The sequence below is a fragment of the Peromyscus eremicus genome, chromosome 7 (assembly GCF_949786415.1).
Source record: "Peromyscus eremicus chromosome 7, PerEre_H2_v1, whole genome shotgun sequence".
In the NCBI taxonomy this organism is placed as follows: domain Eukaryota; kingdom Metazoa; phylum Chordata; class Mammalia; order Rodentia; family Cricetidae; genus Peromyscus; species Peromyscus eremicus.
In genome coordinates, this window is record NC_081422.1 from 48,768,839 (window position 1) to 48,787,827 (window position 18,989).

Below are 18,989 nucleotides of genomic sequence, written 5' to 3' on the forward strand. Positions count from 1 at the left end.
TTGATGGGATAGGAAGAAACACTTCCTTCAAGTGGTACAGCACTGGTAAAGTGCCAATGGTCCTATAAAAACCATAATGCAATCCAACAGGTCACAAACACACACACAAAAGACAGGAAAGGTGAAGGGGAGCTAGATGAGAAAATGAAAGGGTATCAGTTGGGAGAAGAGAGGGACAAAGAGCCTAACAATAACATGATTAAAATATATTATGTATATGTATGAGAACAACATAATAAAAACTTTTTAAAAAGTATTCAGCAGCCGGGCGGTGGTGGCGCACGCCTTTAATCCCAGCACTCGGGAGGCAGAGCCAGGTGGATCTCTGTGAGTTTGAGGCCAGCCTGGGCTACCAAGTGAGTTCCAGGAAAAGGCGCAAAGCTACACAGAGAAACCCTGTCTTGAAAAACCAAAAAAAAAAAAAAAAAAAAAGTATTCAGCATGCCGGGCAGTAGTGGTGCACGAGTTTAATCCAGCACTTGGGAGGCAGAGCCAGGCAGATCTCTGTGAGTTTGAGGCCAGCCTGGTCTACAGAGCAAGATCCAGAACAGGCACCAAAACTACACAGAGAAAACCTGTCTCAAAAAGCCCCCCCCCCCAAAAAAAGTATTTAGCACAGATTTTATTTTGATTAAACATAAGTATTAAGTGACCTCTTTCACACAGGTAGCCCATATATCAAATTATTTTATTTTACATTTATTTATTTGCTTGGTTTTTATTTTTCTGTATGTGTGGTCTATGTGTTTTCAGCTATACGGACCTATGGAAGGTTGAAGTCAGGTGCCTTCCTCAATTGCTCTCCAATGTATTCTTTAGAGGCAGGGCCTCTCACTCAACCAGAGCACCACATTTCTGCTAGGCTGGATGGCCAGCAAGCCCCTGGAGCCCACCTCTCACTGTTTTGCCAGTGCTAGTGTTACACATACTTGCTACTCAGGTTTTAGATGGGTCCTGGGGATCCAGATTCAGGTTCTCATGATTATGCAGCAAACACTTTACCAACAGAGCTCTCTCTAGTTCCTTTATTTGCTTGTTTTTAAGACAAGGTCTTGCTATGCAGCCTAGAATGGCCTTGAACTTGAGATCCTCTTGTATCTGACTCTCCCAAGTGCCAGAATTACAGGTATAAGCCATCATGTCCAACTACCCATGCCCTCCTGCTCTCCCGCCCCAGACGAAACTGAACCCAGGACTCCTGAATGCTAAATAGGGGCTCTGAGCTACAGCCCTAACCTCAAATTATGTTTTTAAGGAAATAAGAAATATGATTTTAAAGCTTTCTTAAAGCTTTTTTTAAAAGCTTTAAAGCTTTTCTTAAGGCCTATTGTCCTACTACTTAGGAGTTCAATTTCATGCTCAGTTTCAGGGCAACTGAGACTCTGTCTTAAAAATCCAAAAACAAATAGGAAAAAAAAATCTTAAAATATTAATTTCATCACATAAAAGTGTGAATGTAAGTTGAGGATGGAGCTATGTACTATATTACATGGTTCTATCCACTCTAAACTATGACTAAAGCTTGGTTATAGACTAACAAAAGGATAAGTATGGAAAGTGGCCCTCAGGGTACCGTCCTAGGACATAAAATTTCTGACTGGAGAAAAGCAACACAAAAGACAAACATGTAGGAAAAGCCAAAAGTTAAAAAGTGCTGCAAAACTCTTCAGATGACAACTAAAGTTGTTGACATTTTTATCTGCAAAAATCTTTCATCAAGTGATAAGCAACATTGCAGAATTAATGAGACCAATTCAATTAGTCTAAAAATTTATGCATACTATTTTTCTACTTTCATTATCTAGATCAGTTAAATTTACTGACTACTAAGTACATTTCCTTGGAGTTAAATGTCAAAGTGGCAGTTTTAAACCTTAGACCTTCATAGCAGACATTATTCTGGTTTAAATATTATGAAAAGTTTAATGGGAAAATTATGAGTAATTTATAATTTTAATATAAGCAAAGACCTTCTCCTGTCCACTAAACGCATTAGGTTTGTTTCTTGCACAACTGAAGAGAGGTACATCATTCTTAGCCCAACAATTTAGCAGGCACTGGCTGAAGACAATGGTATTTATAATTAGTCACGAGACACACCTTTTAGATTCTCTATCATATTCTTCTCCAATCCATATATATGATTGACAGGCCAGCAGAGACGTGACATCAAGTTCTTGAACATCATGCGTTGAAGCCAAAACAATTTCATTACAGTTTGCCTATAAAGCAAAGGCAGACTATGATTTGGACAGTTTCACCAAAAATCAGCACATTGTTGACATTGACTACAATCTTTACCTTATTAATAGAAAATGCCATGATCATGTCAGATTCCTTATGAATGACCTTTGCCTTCCCTCCTGGATAGCCCAGATCAGCTTCAACCTACAAAACATTGCTGAGGGTTAGCTGTTGCTATGTGACTCTACACAGATACACACATCCCACAGGATTACAGCTAGGTAAGAAGAAAATGTAGCGGCAGCAGGAAGAGGGAGTGGGGGAGCATTAGTGTGTTGGGAATTAGTTTTGGAAATCTGCTCTCATGCTCTGAAGCTCTGTAATCAAACACCCTAATTCTGAAGAATCCCAATGTGAATGCATAGTAATGATTACAAAAGACGGCCAAAATTTTTCAAAATTTACATATTCATTTTAGCTCTTCCAAAAATGCACAAATATTCTGTAATAAGAGTGTGTGTGTGTGTGTGTGTGTGTGTGAGAGAGAGAGAGAGAGAGAGAGAGAGAGAGAGAGAGAGACAGAGAAAGAGAGAGAGAGAAAGAGAGAGAGAGAGAGAGAGAGAGAGAGAGAGAGAGAGAGAGAGAGAGAGAGAGAGAGAGAAGAGGCATAAGTGAAGGACAGAGTAGGCCATGGAACAGAGACAGCCCAGGAAGATGAAGGACAAAAGAATGAAGACTTGTCAGAAGAAGGGGGGCGTCTGGAGAATCTGAGACAAAGGGAAGCAAGAGAAGAAGAGTCAAGAAGAAAGACCAGCTGTGTTTAAAACAGACTCAAAAATGCGACAGCAGTGGAGATGAGAACAGGAAAGAAGAGTACAGCAGAGCAGAGCAGAGCAGAGCAGAGCAGAGCTAGACACAGGTGGCTCGTCCCTCTGCTCAAGGCGGTATGAGCAGCAAGTTCTCTACCTCAGCTGGGCAGTCACGGTTAGCATGAGAGAGGAGGGTTAGCTCTGAGAACGAGAACGTTGAAAAGTGAGCTACAGAGACGCGCAGGGGAGACTACCTTGACATGGCAATCTTCTGCTACGGAGTTGTGTTTGACCTGCTCCACATGTTCTTCTACAGACTATATAACACCACACCGTCACAAACACAAAACACATGCATAAAATAAATCATAGAGAGAATGAAAAATTTCAAGCTAGAATGGTTATCATACAAAGATGACAAAACTGACTTCAAAAATTAAATTAGATAAAACAAAGTATCAGATAAACAAAGCAAAACAGCATAACTAAAATTACTCTATCATACACACATGAAAACAAAAACTATTTCAAAATAAAAATTTATTATTTATATATCATTTATGTAACTTAAAAATCTTCTAACTATAATCTCTAAAAATAAGACCTACTTCTTTTAATTTTGTGTTATATACATGTATATATAGATATATGTGCATGAGGTCACATGGAGACTAGAATTCAATACCAAGTGTCTTCCTCAGTACCTCACCACCTTATTTTTTGAAAGAGGGCCTCTCACTGAATCTGGAGCTCATCAATTACCAGCCAGCAAACTTCCTGGATCCAGCTGTCTCTGCCTCCCCAGTTCTGGGTGTGGAGATAATGCTGCTGCATATGGACTTTTCCCTGGGGATTGGGGAGTCTGACCTGTGTCCTTATACTTACAGAGTGATTGACTTACTGCCTGGGACATCTCTCCAGTTATATCATTAGTTCCTGCCCCCACCCCGTTTATTTTTGTATTTCTAAGGTTTGAAGGACTGAACCCACGGCTTCACACTGCTTTCATTCTTACTTATTAACAAATCTGAATAATCATGTAATCAGAAAACTATTCTCCTTGTAAATAAATGTTTGCGAGGAAGAGACACAGGAAAGAAAGTACACTTGCTTGCACCCTGGTTGACCAGTCCTAGGGGAGGTACAACTGGAAATATTCCTCTTCTACGGGAACCTCAGAAGACATGATCAGAGCCTGAAACTTCTCCCCAGTGTTCCTGATGTGACCATTTCCATTCAAATTCTCTGACCCTCCTTTGAGGACCACGGGGGTGGGGGTGGGGGGGGTGAAGGGGGGGGGCTGCAGCAATGAAGCACCCAGGGAAACACAGGGATTCTTCTATTCCAAGAGTGGTTAACTCAGTGAAAGTCAGTCACTGAAGATCGGCTTGCTAAGTCAACTAGTTGGTTTGACACATTTATTGATTTGACAAAAGCTTGATTTGTGGAATATTTTTTCTTTAACTTATTTGATAGCGCTATCTTCTTATAATATGTCAAAAAATTCAAATGTTTTAGAATTAGCCAACATGTCAGCTTCTGTTTTAAAAAGTTTTATTTATGTGTATGTATATATGTATGTATGTGTTTTCCAGTGTGTATATACCACACGTGTGGGGGTGACCTTAGAGGCCAGAGACGGTGTCAGATCCCCTGGAGCAGGAGGTAGAGGTAGTTGTGAGCTGCCAGACATAGGAGCTAGGAACAGACCTCAGGTCCTCTGAAAGAGTAGCCAATGCTCTTAACTACTGAGTGTGTTCTCTCTCCCTCTCTTTCTCTCTCAAAGATTTTTTTAAAGGATTTTACTAATCAATTTACCAAATTTGTTGATCACCAAAATCCTATCCCCAAACCTACAAAGATAAAGCACACCTGTTGGAGATGTTATTTCTGGGCCTAGTGATCAGTTTTTAATCTTAAAAGACTTAATTTCCAAAATTCTTTTCTCAAAGAAAACATATTTTCAACAGATCTGTACTTTTTGATACAGTAGTCATGTGGCTACTAAAAATTAAAGAAAATCGGACACTCAGTCCTATGGGCCACATTTCATGCTCAGTCATAGGTGACTGCAGGTCGGCACAGAGAGACTACACTGTAGCACAAATCCTAAATGGTTTTATAATAAAAACCCAGAGCCAAATATTGAGGTAAATGCTGAAAAATCAGAAGAAACAAGCCACAGCCACTTCTCACCTCGTCAACTCCTCAGCCGAAAGGAGAAGATCCTGTCTCCACAAATCCTCAGACTGAATGCCCCTGAGTCCTCAGCTGAAAGGGCTCTGAACTCCTGTCTCCTCCCACTTTATGTTCCTTTCTCTGCCCAGCCACATCACATCCTGTCTCAACCTTCCTAGTGCTGGGATCAAAGGCATGTGACTCCCAAATCCTGGGATTAAAGGTGTGTGCCACCAGTGCCTGGTTCTGTTTCTCTTTTAGGCTGGGTTAATGTCATGTAATCCAGGGTGGCTTTGAACTCACAGAGATCCAGGCGGATCTCTGCCTTCCGAGTGCTAGGATTAAAGGAGTGTGCCACCACTCCCTGACCTCTATGTTTAATCTAGTGGCTTGTTCTGTTCTCTGATCTTCAGGCAAATTTTATTTGTTAGGGTACAAATTATCACCACACTACACAAGAAACACAAGACAAGAGAGTCACATCATCCAATGTACAAACATCAAAAGGGAGATTGATGAGAATCCTTTCATCCCAGCTCCACTGTATGTACTCTCTTCCTACAACCAATACTAAACTCAGACAGCAGTCTAGGAAGGAAGTGCCTGTTTTATCTCTGCCCACTCTGGTGTTCACAAGGACCCTCCAGTGACGTCACAGGTACTACCATGTACATAGATAACAACTGAACAAGAACAAGTGTGGTGGATGCTGTTGGCCTAGGTACAGGAAAAGCCTCAGCAGTTCTACACTTGACCTTGGGAAGTTGCGCCATATAGACTGTCCTCCATTTTCACCTTTTTAAATGAAATACAATTCATTTATCTCACAGACTGCTTGCAAATCCTTCAATTGTGTCTGACACTGCTCTGTAAGCTCTGCAGTCTACCCATTGCCTCACAGAAGGCCAGAAGGCATGAAATGCTAAATAAAATGTCTTTCAAGGAAGAGATCCTTTGTCAGCACCTAAATAAATTCCTGATTCTTCTTGACTCAAGCATGCATTACTAATATTGACTTAGGAACTACCATATAAGACTAAACCTGCACCTTAATTTTTTAGGGTATTCATCCTTTATTTTGCTTTTGGTATTTCTCTAGTTTATTCTCTCAGAGTTTTCTTAAAATTGTTATTTCAAAACCTGTTCATTGGTGTTGGAGAGATGGCTCAGCAGTTAAACATGCACATTGCTCTTGCAGAAGACCCATGTTCACTTCCCAGCACCCACATCAGGAGTTTGTAAACCACCTTAACTCCAGTTCCAGGGAATCAGAAGCCCTCTTCAATTAAAAAAAGAAAAAGAAAAAAACTTGTTCATTTATAAATTAAAAATAAGTAGCATGCTTAAGGGACTATGTTATGTTTTAAATTACTATTTAAAGGATTGCATCACAGAGTACAGCCATTTATATGTTAGGCTCTGGAAACCATTTACTGCAAAGTTATTATATGTGACAGTCCAACAGCATTTATTTAAAGGAATTACCAATTGCCACTTGAATATGTGATTTATCATGGAACTTGCACTGTTTCATTGCTATGAAATGGAAAAATAAAGTTTTATAAAAGCTCAATGCAGCTTGATAAAGCTTTGGCTACTACTCAGGATGTCTAAAAAATAACAGAGAACAACCCATCCAAAAATAAATTTTCAAAATAAGTCAAGTACTAAAATTCAAATACATTAAAAAGAGAGACTAAAGAAAAACTACAACAGAAAAAAATTAATCTTGGAATACCTCACTTTGCTTTCTCTTCTTAGTAAAAATGTATCTAATAAATGTCTCCTGAAGAACTTCCTGTTTGACAAGGAAATGCCAGAGCCGTTTGACAGGAAGGGCAGACGCATCCCGAGATCTAGCAAATGGACAAATGGTTGACAAACCAATCAGCTCACAGACAACACAGCTTTTGCAGACATTTGCTTTAAATCTTCCCAATGTGTTCAAAGAACATAGCTATAAGCTCAACAAACCTTATGATTTATTTCCCCCTTAATTTTAGTTTTCCTGGAAATAATTCCTTGATCTAGTAATCAATTTTCCAATGACACTGAATGAACTGGGAGAGACAAATATCAAGAGATTCACTGCTTTCTTTTTAAATTACACTCTAGGCTTTCCAGATAGTAAAAGCACATTGGTGAATATAAAGTAACAGACAGCATTTCCAACTGCTTAAGGATATCATCTTGTGAACACTACTCCTAAACATGGCTGGTTCAAAACAAAGCATGCAGCCAGATACGTTTAATTCGATTTAAATATTATATATTGTGTATATGCATCAAGATATCACATACCAACCTATGAAAATATCATTTTTATGTATTGGTCAAAAGTAATTTTTTGAAAGCATGCTGCTCATCAAAAGGGCTGAGGTGGGCAGATAGAGCATCAAAATAACATAAAACCTTTTTTCCTTTATGAAATTATCCACAAAAAGTCAGCAACACTGAATGCAATGTAGATTACTGTCAAATCTCCCCCAAAAGTAAGAAACACAGAAGATGATGAATGACTTCTTTCCTAACTACAAAAGTAATGTATCGCCAGCTGGGAGTCGTGGCACATGCCTTAAATCCCAGCACTTGGGAGACAGAGGCAAGCAGATCTCTGTGGGTTTGAAGACAGTCTGGTCTACAAGGCGATTTCCAGGACAGCCAGGGCTGTTACACAGAGAAAACCTGTCTCGAAAAACCAAAAACCAAAGTACTGTATCTATAGAACACTGCTGAAGACTGGCTGCATGTTCACAGTAAAGACTATTCTAAAGGCTACTCACATCCTCTGTCAAACTGTTTCCCAGAAAAGTTAAACCATGCTATACTACCACCAGGGTTCTAAGAAGTTTCTTACTTGAATGGAGTATTTTCAGGCTCCAACATGGCTTTGTTTCGAAGAATAGCTGGTCCAGCTCCCACTGAGAGGTCAGTTGGGTATGTGTTGACATAGTTAGGGGGTGGACCTTCAAAGTGATCCATTTTCTCCTGCAGAATCTGTTCCCAATTCTCCAAGTTTTTAATGACAGCAATTCCTAATGGTGATGTCACAGGGAGCTCTAGAAGGTAAGAAAATCAGGTCACTACAAATCTGCAAAATCTAAACTCTTACAGCCAAGAAAGACTTCTGAAAATAGACAGATTTGAACACATCAATCCTGTAAGACTATTCTTAAGTTTTAATCCTATTAATTTCAACAAAATGGAAGGCATTAAAATGAGCAGAGACAAATGTCTAGCTTTCTTGGTCTGGATTCTTACTCTTTCAGTCTTCTAGGCAGACTGTAGTTCTTTTTATTTATTTTTCTTTCAAAGATTTATTTGTTTATTATGTACACAGTGTCCTGTCTACACACAGCAGAAAAGGGCATCAGATCTCATTACAGATGGTTGTGAGCCACCATGTGGTTGCTAGGAATTGAACTCAGGACCTCTGGAAGAGCAGTCAGGGCTCTTAACCTCTGAGCCATCTCTCCAGCCCTAGACTGTAGTTTGTATATCAAATTCAAACCTCAGACTGGAGGCCTGCAATACAAGACTTTGCAAAATAACTAATGCAATATTTTTAAAATATTAAATGTCCTTCTATATAGATTTTGAACATTAACTTAATAGTAATTTATTTGATTTAACAGCATTGACTTTTATGGTGTTTTGAAAAGGAATGGCCCCCACAATCTCATGTGTTTGAATATCTGGTCCATAGGGAGTGGCAGTATTAGGAGGTGTGGACTTGTTGGAGTAGGTGTGGCTTTGTTGGAGGAAGTATGTCACTAGTGGGTGGGCTCTGAGGTCTCAGAAGCTCAAGCCAGTTCACTTTTGCTGCCTGTGGATTAAGATGTAGAACTCTCAGCTCCTTCTCCAGCACCATGTCTGCCTGCATGCTGTCATGCTTCTCATCATGACAATAACAGACTAAAACTTCTGAAACTGTAAGTCAGCTCCAATTAAATGTTTTCCTTTATAAGAGTTGCTGTGGTCATGATGTCTCTTCACAGCAATAGAAACTCTAAGACAACTTTCAAATTCCAAACTCACCAGAGAATTCTAATCCAACAATAGGAAAGAAATTCTTGATATTGTAAAGTGCCAGCTTAACCATTGTCAAATGCAGAAGAGCCCAGCTGTTTGGGAAGAGAAAACAAAACAAAATAAACAAGAAAACTACTTATCAACCTAGAAACAGAATCATAGAAAAGAGTAGTGATGCCCCTATCAACTGTTTGGCCCAATTTCAACCCAGAAAAGTGGCCTTTGACTTTTATTACATAAAAATGGCTTATTTATAGTCATTGAAAAATAAAATTTTAGGCAAGGTGTGGTAGTGCACACCTTTGATCCCAACACTTGGAAGGCAGAGACAGGTGGATCTCTCTGAGTTCAAGTCCACCCTGATCTACATAGTGAGAAGAAGGAAAGAAGAAAGGGAGGGAAAAGAGGAAGGGAGGAAGGAAGGAAAGAAAGGAAGGAAGGAAGGGAGGAAGGAAGAAAGAAAGAAAGGAAACTTTAACAATGTATCACATTTAGAATATAAGAAAATTACCTAGTAGAAAATATTTCTCATAGTCACACAAAATGTAGTAGCATATCATTTACTGATGTGTTAAATTCTAAAAGCATGTTATATTTTTTTCTCAATAAAATGTTAGTTTTATAATGTTCATGGAAGCTATTCTAGAAGCTTACCTGAAAGGTAAAGAATTCCTAAAATATATCACTTTTAATATAAATTCATGGTAATATTATTTATTTATTCAAAAACAAATTTGAAAGCCAGCATTGGTGACAAATGCCTTTAATATCAGCACTCAGGAGGCAAAGGCAGGTAGAGTTTGAGGCCAGCCTGGTCTATATAGCAAGTTCTAGGCTAGCCAGGAACACACAGATAAACTTTGTCTCAATTTTTAATTTTTAATTTTTGGGTTTTTGACTAGGCTAGCCTAGAATTCAGAGAGTTCTCTGCCTACCTCTGCTGGGATTAAAGGTGTTAGTTACCTCATCCAGCTGCATATAGTTATAAATAATATCAAGTTTTTCTGCAAAAGAAGGTCAAAAGGGGATGGAGGGCTTATTTACCTATAAGAATTAGGATCTTGGTGCTCCTGTATTTGTGTGTCTGAAAAAAAGGCATCATCTTCTTCATCATCACTGTGAACACTTTCATCAGAATCATATATGACCCCACTATCAGACAAAGGAAGAAATGGCTGCAATAAAAGGCAAAGCCATTGGTAAATATGCAACTTCGTAACATTAAATATACTTTATATGGCACATATTTAAAACATTTAAATGTTTCTAAAGTATTTAAACATACAGTTTTATTCTGATCTAAAACCAAATACATTATGTTGTGTCAATCTAAGTAAAACTTCTTTAGTAGGTTCTAAATTTACAGAAGTCAAGATTACCAGGGGAAAAATATCTGAGATTCAATAGAACTGTGTAGAGGAAGATGAGTCTGAGCCTCACTTGATTCTACAGAGACAAGATAATTAGAATTATCTTTTAGAATTTAACACATCAATAAATGATATGCTACCTAAGAAAGAGTAGAGAGTTATAATTCTTCCTGTTTTTTCTTCTCCTGTGTCTCTTTCCTCCACACACAGGCCAGAGCCCAAATGTGTTTTTTCTGGTGCTTTGGACTTTCTTTTTCTTTCTCTGTAGCTCCCTACCTCCCTATGGCAGACAAGTAGCCTCATGGCTGCCCCCATGCTTAACTCAAAGCATGGCTTTCTCTATCTCCCTCCTGCAAGCAGCTGCCAAGAACTTTTCTTTCCTGGAGTTTCTCTGCTCAACTCTAACAACACTGTCTTCCCCTTGCTTTCCAGTCTGTTCTTAAATTCTTCTATTAGCGAGACGGCACCCTGATTTCCCTAGTAACATGTGGTGGTTCAGATTGGTCACTCCAAATGTCTAATACAATGTGGTAACCATAATGGATTCCAAAGCAGTTTCTCTGAGGACGGAACAGGTGACCAAATTCTAGGGCTTTGGAAGCCATTAACTGAGCCCTCATACTGTGATTCCAGTCACCCCAAAGGCTATCACAGTGTTCATCACTCTCTAGTTCAGCCACGGGGAAGAAAATAAAAACAAAAACACCAAGAAAGAGCCCAAAGAACAGATTCTCCTGCAAGCTTATCAAACACTCTAATGAACTTTAATCTGGATGATGTGAAATGCCCTTTGCTCTGCATACCCCTGGTTTTCAACACAGATCTTATGTTAAGCTACTCTGACCTTAGGCCTACTTCTAGACGGATGGAATCATTTCCTATTTGAAGGGCTCCAATTTCATCACTTCTCTCTGATTCCTCTCTTGTCTTACTTCCCCATCACACCTCTATCCAGGTGCCAGTCAAGGACTGCCTTTCCGCCCTACACCTGGTAGTTATAAAAATGGAACTACTGATAGATACACTTTTGGCATCCCCCTAGACAGTGTCACTGGAGGAGTACCCTAATTGCCACATCCTATGACCCGCTCAGCTCAAAAAAACTAGATAAGATTATGTAAGATCCCCACCACCACCAAAGACAAAGACTAAGATATAGCAGCTAAATAAGATGTATGAATCTTATTTTGGATCCTAACTTGCAAACCCAACCATATAAAAACATTTAAGATACAAAGGAAAAGTGTAAATGGTGGATACTTGATGTCATTTAAAGTAAGTTAATGTTAGTGTGGTTCTTTTCAAAATATGCTCTTTTGAGGTCTGGAGAGATGGTTCAGTGGTCAAGAGTACAAGGACCTGGGTTTGATTCCCAGTACCCACATGGGGGCTCACAACTACCTGCAATGCCATTTCCAGTAGATCCAACACCCTCTCCTGGCCTCCTTGGACACTACATCATGTGCTACACAGGCATACACGCAGGCAAAACACCTATCCACATAATTTTTTTAAGCTGGGTGTGGTGGCACACACCATTAAAAAAAATCTGTCTATTTTTTAAGGAAAGCACAGGCTGACCTCAAACTGGCACCCCCTTATTCCCACATTCCTAGTACCAAGCAGGAATTACAATTGTTTGCCACCAAATCTAGCTTTAAAGCACTCTTTTTTAAAAATAATTCATGTATTTATTTTGTGTGGCTGTATGCATGTGTGTGGGCACACGTGGACTATGCCACACAGGGCAAGTCAAAAGGACAGCTAAAGGAGTTCTCTCCTCTCACCATGTAGGTACCAAGGCTTGAACTCGTCACCAGGCTGTGCTGCAAGTGCCTTTTCCCAATGAGCCCTCCTGCTGCCCTCCTCCAAAGCTTCTGACATGCCGATTGTGAAAAAATGATCGTGTGTGCATGCATGCCATGGTCAGAGGACAGTGTGGAGTTAGCTGGTCCCGTCTTTCCTCTTCATGAGAACTCTAGGAAGTGAACTCGGGTATCCTGGCTAGTTGGTCTCCGGGCCATCTCGACAGCTCTGAAACTCTTTGTAAAATTTAAATACTGTCCAGGTATGAGGAAACATGCCTACAATCTGAGCATTTATGGGGTGGGAACGGGAGGACTGAGGCAAGTCAAAAGCCAGTCAAACACAAGGCCAGTCTACAGCAAGACCCTGTATCCGAAAACACTATGTATGAATGAAATCTTGTGAGGTCTACACTTGCTTCTAACCCCTCAATGGTAAATAAAGGTAAAACGAAATAATTGTCCAATGAGTTGACAATTTTTGAAACTAGATGATAGATAAGGATTTAGAAATTATTTTTCCTTTTGCACATATTTGAAGTTTTCCATAACAGAAAAAGTTTAATGACAATTATATGGGGTTTTTTTGGATTCTGTTTGTTTGTTCACTGTTTGAGAAAGGGTCTCACTGTGTATTCCTGACGGGCCTGGAACCAGCTATGCAGACCAGGCTGGCCTCACACTCAGAGACCCACCTGCCTCTGGAGTGCTGGGATTAAAAGTGTGCACCACCCCACACAGCTAGCTATCCGTTTTTAATGCTACAGAAATTGTTTGCCTTATGTTAATTTTAAAAGCAAAATATAAAACTACGTGTAATAATCCAATTATATATATTTTAAATAATAATCCTATTCTTTTTAATGCAGCCAGTCTCAAATTTGTAATTTTCCTGCCTCCACTTTTTGAGTGCTGGGAATATAAACATGCCATTTTCCTGGCATATTTTTTTCTTAATATGTTTTTGCATTTTCTAAATTCTTATAACTTTGTATTAGTCATGAGAAATATCTTAAAATGAAAATAAAATAGCATATTACCATCTATAAATCTTAATGTTGTCACTGTTTATATTAATGATGCAATGGGCTTTATAAATGGCAAGGAGAAATCTTTAATTAGAAAGGAGGGGCCCCAGAGTGCATTTCTCATAACCTCCTAAGGGCTGTTGATGCTGGTGTTCTGGGACATACTTTGCAGACCACTAAATACCCAAAAATTCTAAGACAGCAGCACAGTATACAAAGAAAACAGGAGGTTCAATGCCTCAAGAGTCTAAGAAAATCCGGGTGATTGTGCTCACGCCTTGAATCTCAGCACTTGGGAGGCAGAGGCAGGCAGATCTGAGTTCAAGCCCAGCCTGTTCTACACAGTGAATTCCAGGGCAACCAGGGTTACTCAGAGAAACCCTGTCTCAAAAATAACAAACAAGCAAACACGAACACTAAGATACGAGGTCTTACTGGCATGTATAGCAGTGTTAGCTCATACAAGAGAGGAAATACAAGCAAGAGCAAGAAATGAACTCTCCTGCACAGCGGAGGGAAGCAAGAGGTGTACTTGCATGCAACAACACTGTATGAGACAGGGCTAACAGCCTGAATCATCACGAGTACACTGATCATAAGTACACTGGTCTTTAGACCAATTTTCTCTGCTTTGGAGAAACAAAGACGTCATGGCACCTCCCCACAGCCCGATTAATCCTCCTCTAAATCCATGCTGATCTTCAACAGCAAAGACTACAGAATAAACAAAATCCCCATCAATTTAAAAACATGAGTCTGTAATAAGTTAATAAACTGACTTATAGTTTATATCCAACTCCCAAATGACTTTAATTTCTTTCATCTATTATCATTTGATAATTGCTAAGTGTTCCAGGACTATTTGGTTTCTGAACTTGAGAGATTAAATTTTTAAACTGAGGTGACTGACCCAAAAGCTACTCCATCACTTGGCTGTGACACATACACAAGAGTCAATAAAACAGACGCATTTAAAGCCTGCACACTTCATACCCTTACCTTTGCAACAAAGTAATCCCACATACTAAGCTCAGGAGGAATAAATTTTTCTTTGTAAGATGGTCTTTCGGCAGGCACTGGTGGTGGGGTAGCATCCTTTACGGGCCTTCCCGGGACCAGCATTCTCATGTTAAATCTCCTTCGGTGTTTATCTATGTCTTCAGAAGGAACAGGAGGTGCTGAATGAGATTTAAAGGTCAGCATTAGTTTACAGACTTAACCTTTCTTCTGTTCCTCCTCTTGCCATGCTACATTCTAAACTAATTCTTTATATCAGAGCTTCTAAAGTTTCCTGGCTACAGTGTATCAATATTCCATGGCAAAGAAGCAGGGGGACATTATCCCATGAAGTTACTTGCTAGACAGACTATGGATTAAGTAATTCCTGTGAGATGCGTTAAGAGGAGCTGGGGAGATGGCTTGGCAGTTAAGAGCACTTACTACTCTCACAGAGGCCCCAAATTTGGTTCCCAGAACCAATTTCAGGCAGCTCATAACTACATGTAAGTCCAGCTCCTGGAGATCTCACACACACACACATACACACACTTCTAGGCTCTAAGGGTACCTGCACTCAGGCACGTACACACAAACTCATGTACACACACACACACACACACAAACAAAATTATTTTTAAACCTGCATTAAAGAAATGGTATAATCTGTAAGTATTTACAAGAGTGACTGAGTGATTGTTTCAGACTATGGTTCAAGACTGATTCAAGATCTGGGTGTAGTGAAGCACACTTTTAGTCCCAGCACTTGGGAGCCAGAGGCAGGAAGATCTCCAAGTTCGAGGGCAGCCTGGTCTACATAGTGAATTCCAGGACAGCCAGAGTTACATAGTGAGACCATGTCTCAAAAAATAAAAAAAATAAATAAAAATAAATTTAAAAAAAACTGATTCAAGAACACGTAGCGTGTAAGGGTATACAAAATATCTTTTTAAAATAGCAGACGAACAATGGAAAAGGAGAAAAAGCAACTAACCAGAATAAATGGCCAACAGAGTCTCTGTAAATGAGAGCTACAGCACTTGTGTAGACACCAGCTAGAATGGGAGTAATAACAAGGCCAACATGCAGAATCAGACCAAATCCAGTCTGTGGCTAGGTGTTTACCTATGGGCAGTTCTCAATGAAGCTTCTTAAGCTAGTCCCATGTGTTTGGTTCATTAAGAGGGAGGTAGAAGATAGTGTGAGAAAGGTATGAACTAGTATGGTGAATGGTAAAAACCAGAGGAAGGATTATACATAAAGAAATATCATTTAAAAACTCCAACAGCAATGTTCTCAAAGCACACCCAAAATATTACGAACTTTCACCTGCTTGCATTATTTTTTAAATCTTTTAAAATTAAGGTAGACGTGGTGGTGCACACCTTTAATCCCAGCACTGGAGAGGCAGAGAGGCAAGCAGATCTCTGTGAGTATGAGGCTAATCTGGTCTACAAAGCAAGTTCCAGGACAGCCAGAGCTGTTACACAGAGAAATCCCCCCAAAATTAGGGTAGAATTTATGATATAAAACTGACCTGGGCAATGGTATCATACATTTTTAATCCCAGCACTCTGGAGGCAGAGGCAGGGGGATCTCTGTGAGGTCAAGACCAGTCTTGTTTACAAAGTCAGTTCCAGGACAGCCAGGGCTACACAGAGAAATCCTGTCTTGAAAAACCAGAAAAAAAAAAAAAAAAAGGTGTACGGCCAGTGACACTGACTACATTTCAAATGCTGTACAATGACCACCTCAACCTATTCAAGAGCACTGTCATCACAAGTGGAAACCACAGGCTCTTCTATCTCTGAATCTGTCTACTCTAGATGTGTCACCCAGGCAGAGTTAATAACATGTATTTTGTATTTGTATGCCTGCTTTCTTTTAACCTAAGTCAAGGTTCATGCACATTACAGTATATATTAGTACTTCATTCCGTTTTAGGCTGAAAAAACACTCTACTGGATGCAAATGTCACACTATTCATCTACTTGTTTTTTATTTATAAATATGCATTAGAAATTCTAATGGGTTTCTTTTTAAGATTTTTTTTGTTTTTAAAATTTTTATATTTCACATGCATTGGTGTTTTGCCTGCATGTGTGTCTGTATGAGGGTGTCAGATCCCCTAGAACTGGAGTTACAGACTGCTGTGAACTGCATGTATGTGCTGGGAATTGAGCCCAGGTCCTCTGGAAGAACAGACAGTGGTCTTAACTGCCAAGCCATGTCTCCAGTCACACCAATGGGTTTCATTATGACACTTTCAGACACGTATATAATGCATTGTGATTAATCGCCCTCCATTACCATGTCCGCCTCCCACTCTGCTGATCCTCTTCCTCTTCTGCTTTCATGTCTTTTCTTTTCCTTTTTCCTTTTTTTTTGGACAGGGTCTCACTATGTAGCCCTGGCTGGTGTGGAGCTCACTATATAGACCAAACTGGCCTCAGAGGCATAGATCCACCTGCCTCTGACTCCCAAGTGGTGGGATTAAAGGCACGCACCACCACACCTGGCTTCATTTCTTTTTGTTTATGTGTGTGTACAATCCAATGAGTTTAATTAGGGCCACTTGCATAAGCATGGGTTATTTATCCACTTACACTTGATGGTACCCCACATTTATCTTATAAAAGCATCTTTCCCAGGACCTCTACCTTTATTCTACTGCATAGCTGATTCTCCACCAAGTAGCTAGGGTGGCTCTTTAGAAAACCTATGACTGTCGTTACTTAAAATCCTCCATCATTCTCTCTCTTTCCATAGAACAACAGCTGAGGTCTATAGTATGATCCACAAACCTAAATGGCCTTGTCCCCAGTTTCTCCTCCACCCTCACCTTGAACACCACTCTCCCCATTGACGATAACTCTGACGGTTTCTTAGAAAAGGAAGTCAGTCTTCCCTCTGCTCATTGTTCCTTCCATCTGCCTACAGTGCTCTGATCCTGGACGGCACAGACCTCCCTAGGGATCTGCTGCAAGCGCAACCTGATCAGATCCTATCTCCTCACCATCCTAACTGAAGCGGCCTATGCCCATTCCTCACCATTCTCTTCCCACTGTCCCTGCTTGTCTTGTTCTTGTCACACCCCAGAGACAGAACACTTCCTGAGAGAGAGCACGTTTAGGGGATGAGTGGATACAAAGATGAATGCATTCTCACAAGTTTTAAACACGGACGACTTAATGGAGAGCACTAACACAAATAGGGAGGGAAGCTCGGTGGGAGAACACTTGCTTAATAAGCACCAAGCACAGGGGTTGATCCTCAGCACTGGAGGAAATATCTCACACTTACCACAAACAAACAACAATGTGACCTGGGAGAAAACCTTTTACATTTCAAGTGCACTGCAACTGGGTGGGCTAAGGGAGGGCAGAAGCCACAGGAGCTGGTGAGTCACACCGCCAGCACCTGCACTCAAATGCAGGCACTGAGGACAGAGGCACAAGTGTGTCATGTGAACCCCTACTGTAGCTTACTACTTGACTGTAAGACGACCATTCCTTTCCTGCACATGAATTAAGGTGCTTTCTGTGTTTTAAGAAAAAAAACCTTCCCTTCCCTTATCCTACAAGCTTAAAAAGTGGAATAAAAATATTTTCTTGCCATAATGAAGAAAACACACACCCACACAGGCACACACACCCCTGGAATTTTTAACACCATATTTCCATGGCCATCAATGTAATCTGAGGTCAAGTGCGATGACAACTCTGGGGACTTCCTCACATCTCTAATGACCTCCTTTCCTCGACACTATCCCTCCCTCACTGTTACCTTTACTGTTGTTTCTTTTTTATTCTCTTCAAACATGTCCTGGTTTTCCAACCTCAAAAATATTACTTCTATAAAAAGAAAGGTAAAAAAAATTCTAGCTTTACTCTAATTTTAGCTATTTATTATCCTAAAAAGAATTAATACATTCTTAAGGTAAATAACTAAGGCATTAAAAAAATCTTATTTTAACTTTGGAAGTTATTTATCTCTATATACAGTATTTGTATCAGATTTATCTTACCTGCAATACTTTCTGATTGTCTCCGAGGCTTCACAACAAGTTTCACACCCCCTCCAAAAACAGCAGCCCACATTCGATTATTTAATGGGTGGGCTGCAAGCCGAAACAACTCATTGGAGGAATTTGTGGCAAGTGCATGTATCAGTAAACTTAAGTAAACAGCAACAACAGCTTCACACAACAGAACATTCAGTTTTGGCTGGTCTTCATCTTGGGCAGAACTCAAGAGATTAATAAGTGAGCTCACACCTGTAACAGCATGAGTGTAATAAAAACATCAGTATAAAGTACAAACAGAAAAAAGGTACACATATTTGCAGTTTAACTAAACTAAGTACCTATTCCTATAAAATGGCATTTTTGTAATGTAAGTATAAATAATTAGGGGAATGGATTATAATCTATAGGATGAAGTAAGAGTCATTCATAGCCACCAAACTGGTCAGTTATAGACTACAGAGGAGAAGACGAAGCTCTTCCTTACAGTAGCACTCCAACTGTATAGCTGCGGCAGTTTGAGTGAAATGGCTCCTGTGTCATTGGGGGGACTTTGAGGTTTC

At 39.8% G+C, this 18,989-nt stretch overlaps 1 protein-coding gene across 2 annotated transcripts in view; it reads right to left on the reverse strand.

Annotated features, from left to right (window-relative positions):
* The window catches only part of Dmxl2 (Dmx like 2), a 129,787-nt gene that overhangs the window by 10,159 nt on the left and 100,639 nt on the right, over window positions 1-18,989 (reverse strand). For both annotated transcript variants that reach the window (XM_059267903.1, XM_059267902.1), the window contains exons 28-36: window positions 18,430-18,678; window positions 14,406-14,584; window positions 10,248-10,378; window positions 9,210-9,295; window positions 8,029-8,230; window positions 6,910-7,027; window positions 3,248-3,310; window positions 2,302-2,388; window positions 2,101-2,222 (exon numbers count right to left, since the gene is read on the reverse strand). In XM_059267903.1, the coding sequence (XP_059123886.1) occupies window positions 2,101-2,222; window positions 2,302-2,388; window positions 3,248-3,310; window positions 6,910-7,027; window positions 8,029-8,230; window positions 9,210-9,295; window positions 10,248-10,378; window positions 14,406-14,584; window positions 18,430-18,678 (1,237 nt within the window). The remainder of the gene's footprint in view (window positions 1-2,100; window positions 2,223-2,301; window positions 2,389-3,247; window positions 3,311-6,909; window positions 7,028-8,028; window positions 8,231-9,209; window positions 9,296-10,247; window positions 10,379-14,405; window positions 14,585-18,429; window positions 18,679-18,989) is intronic.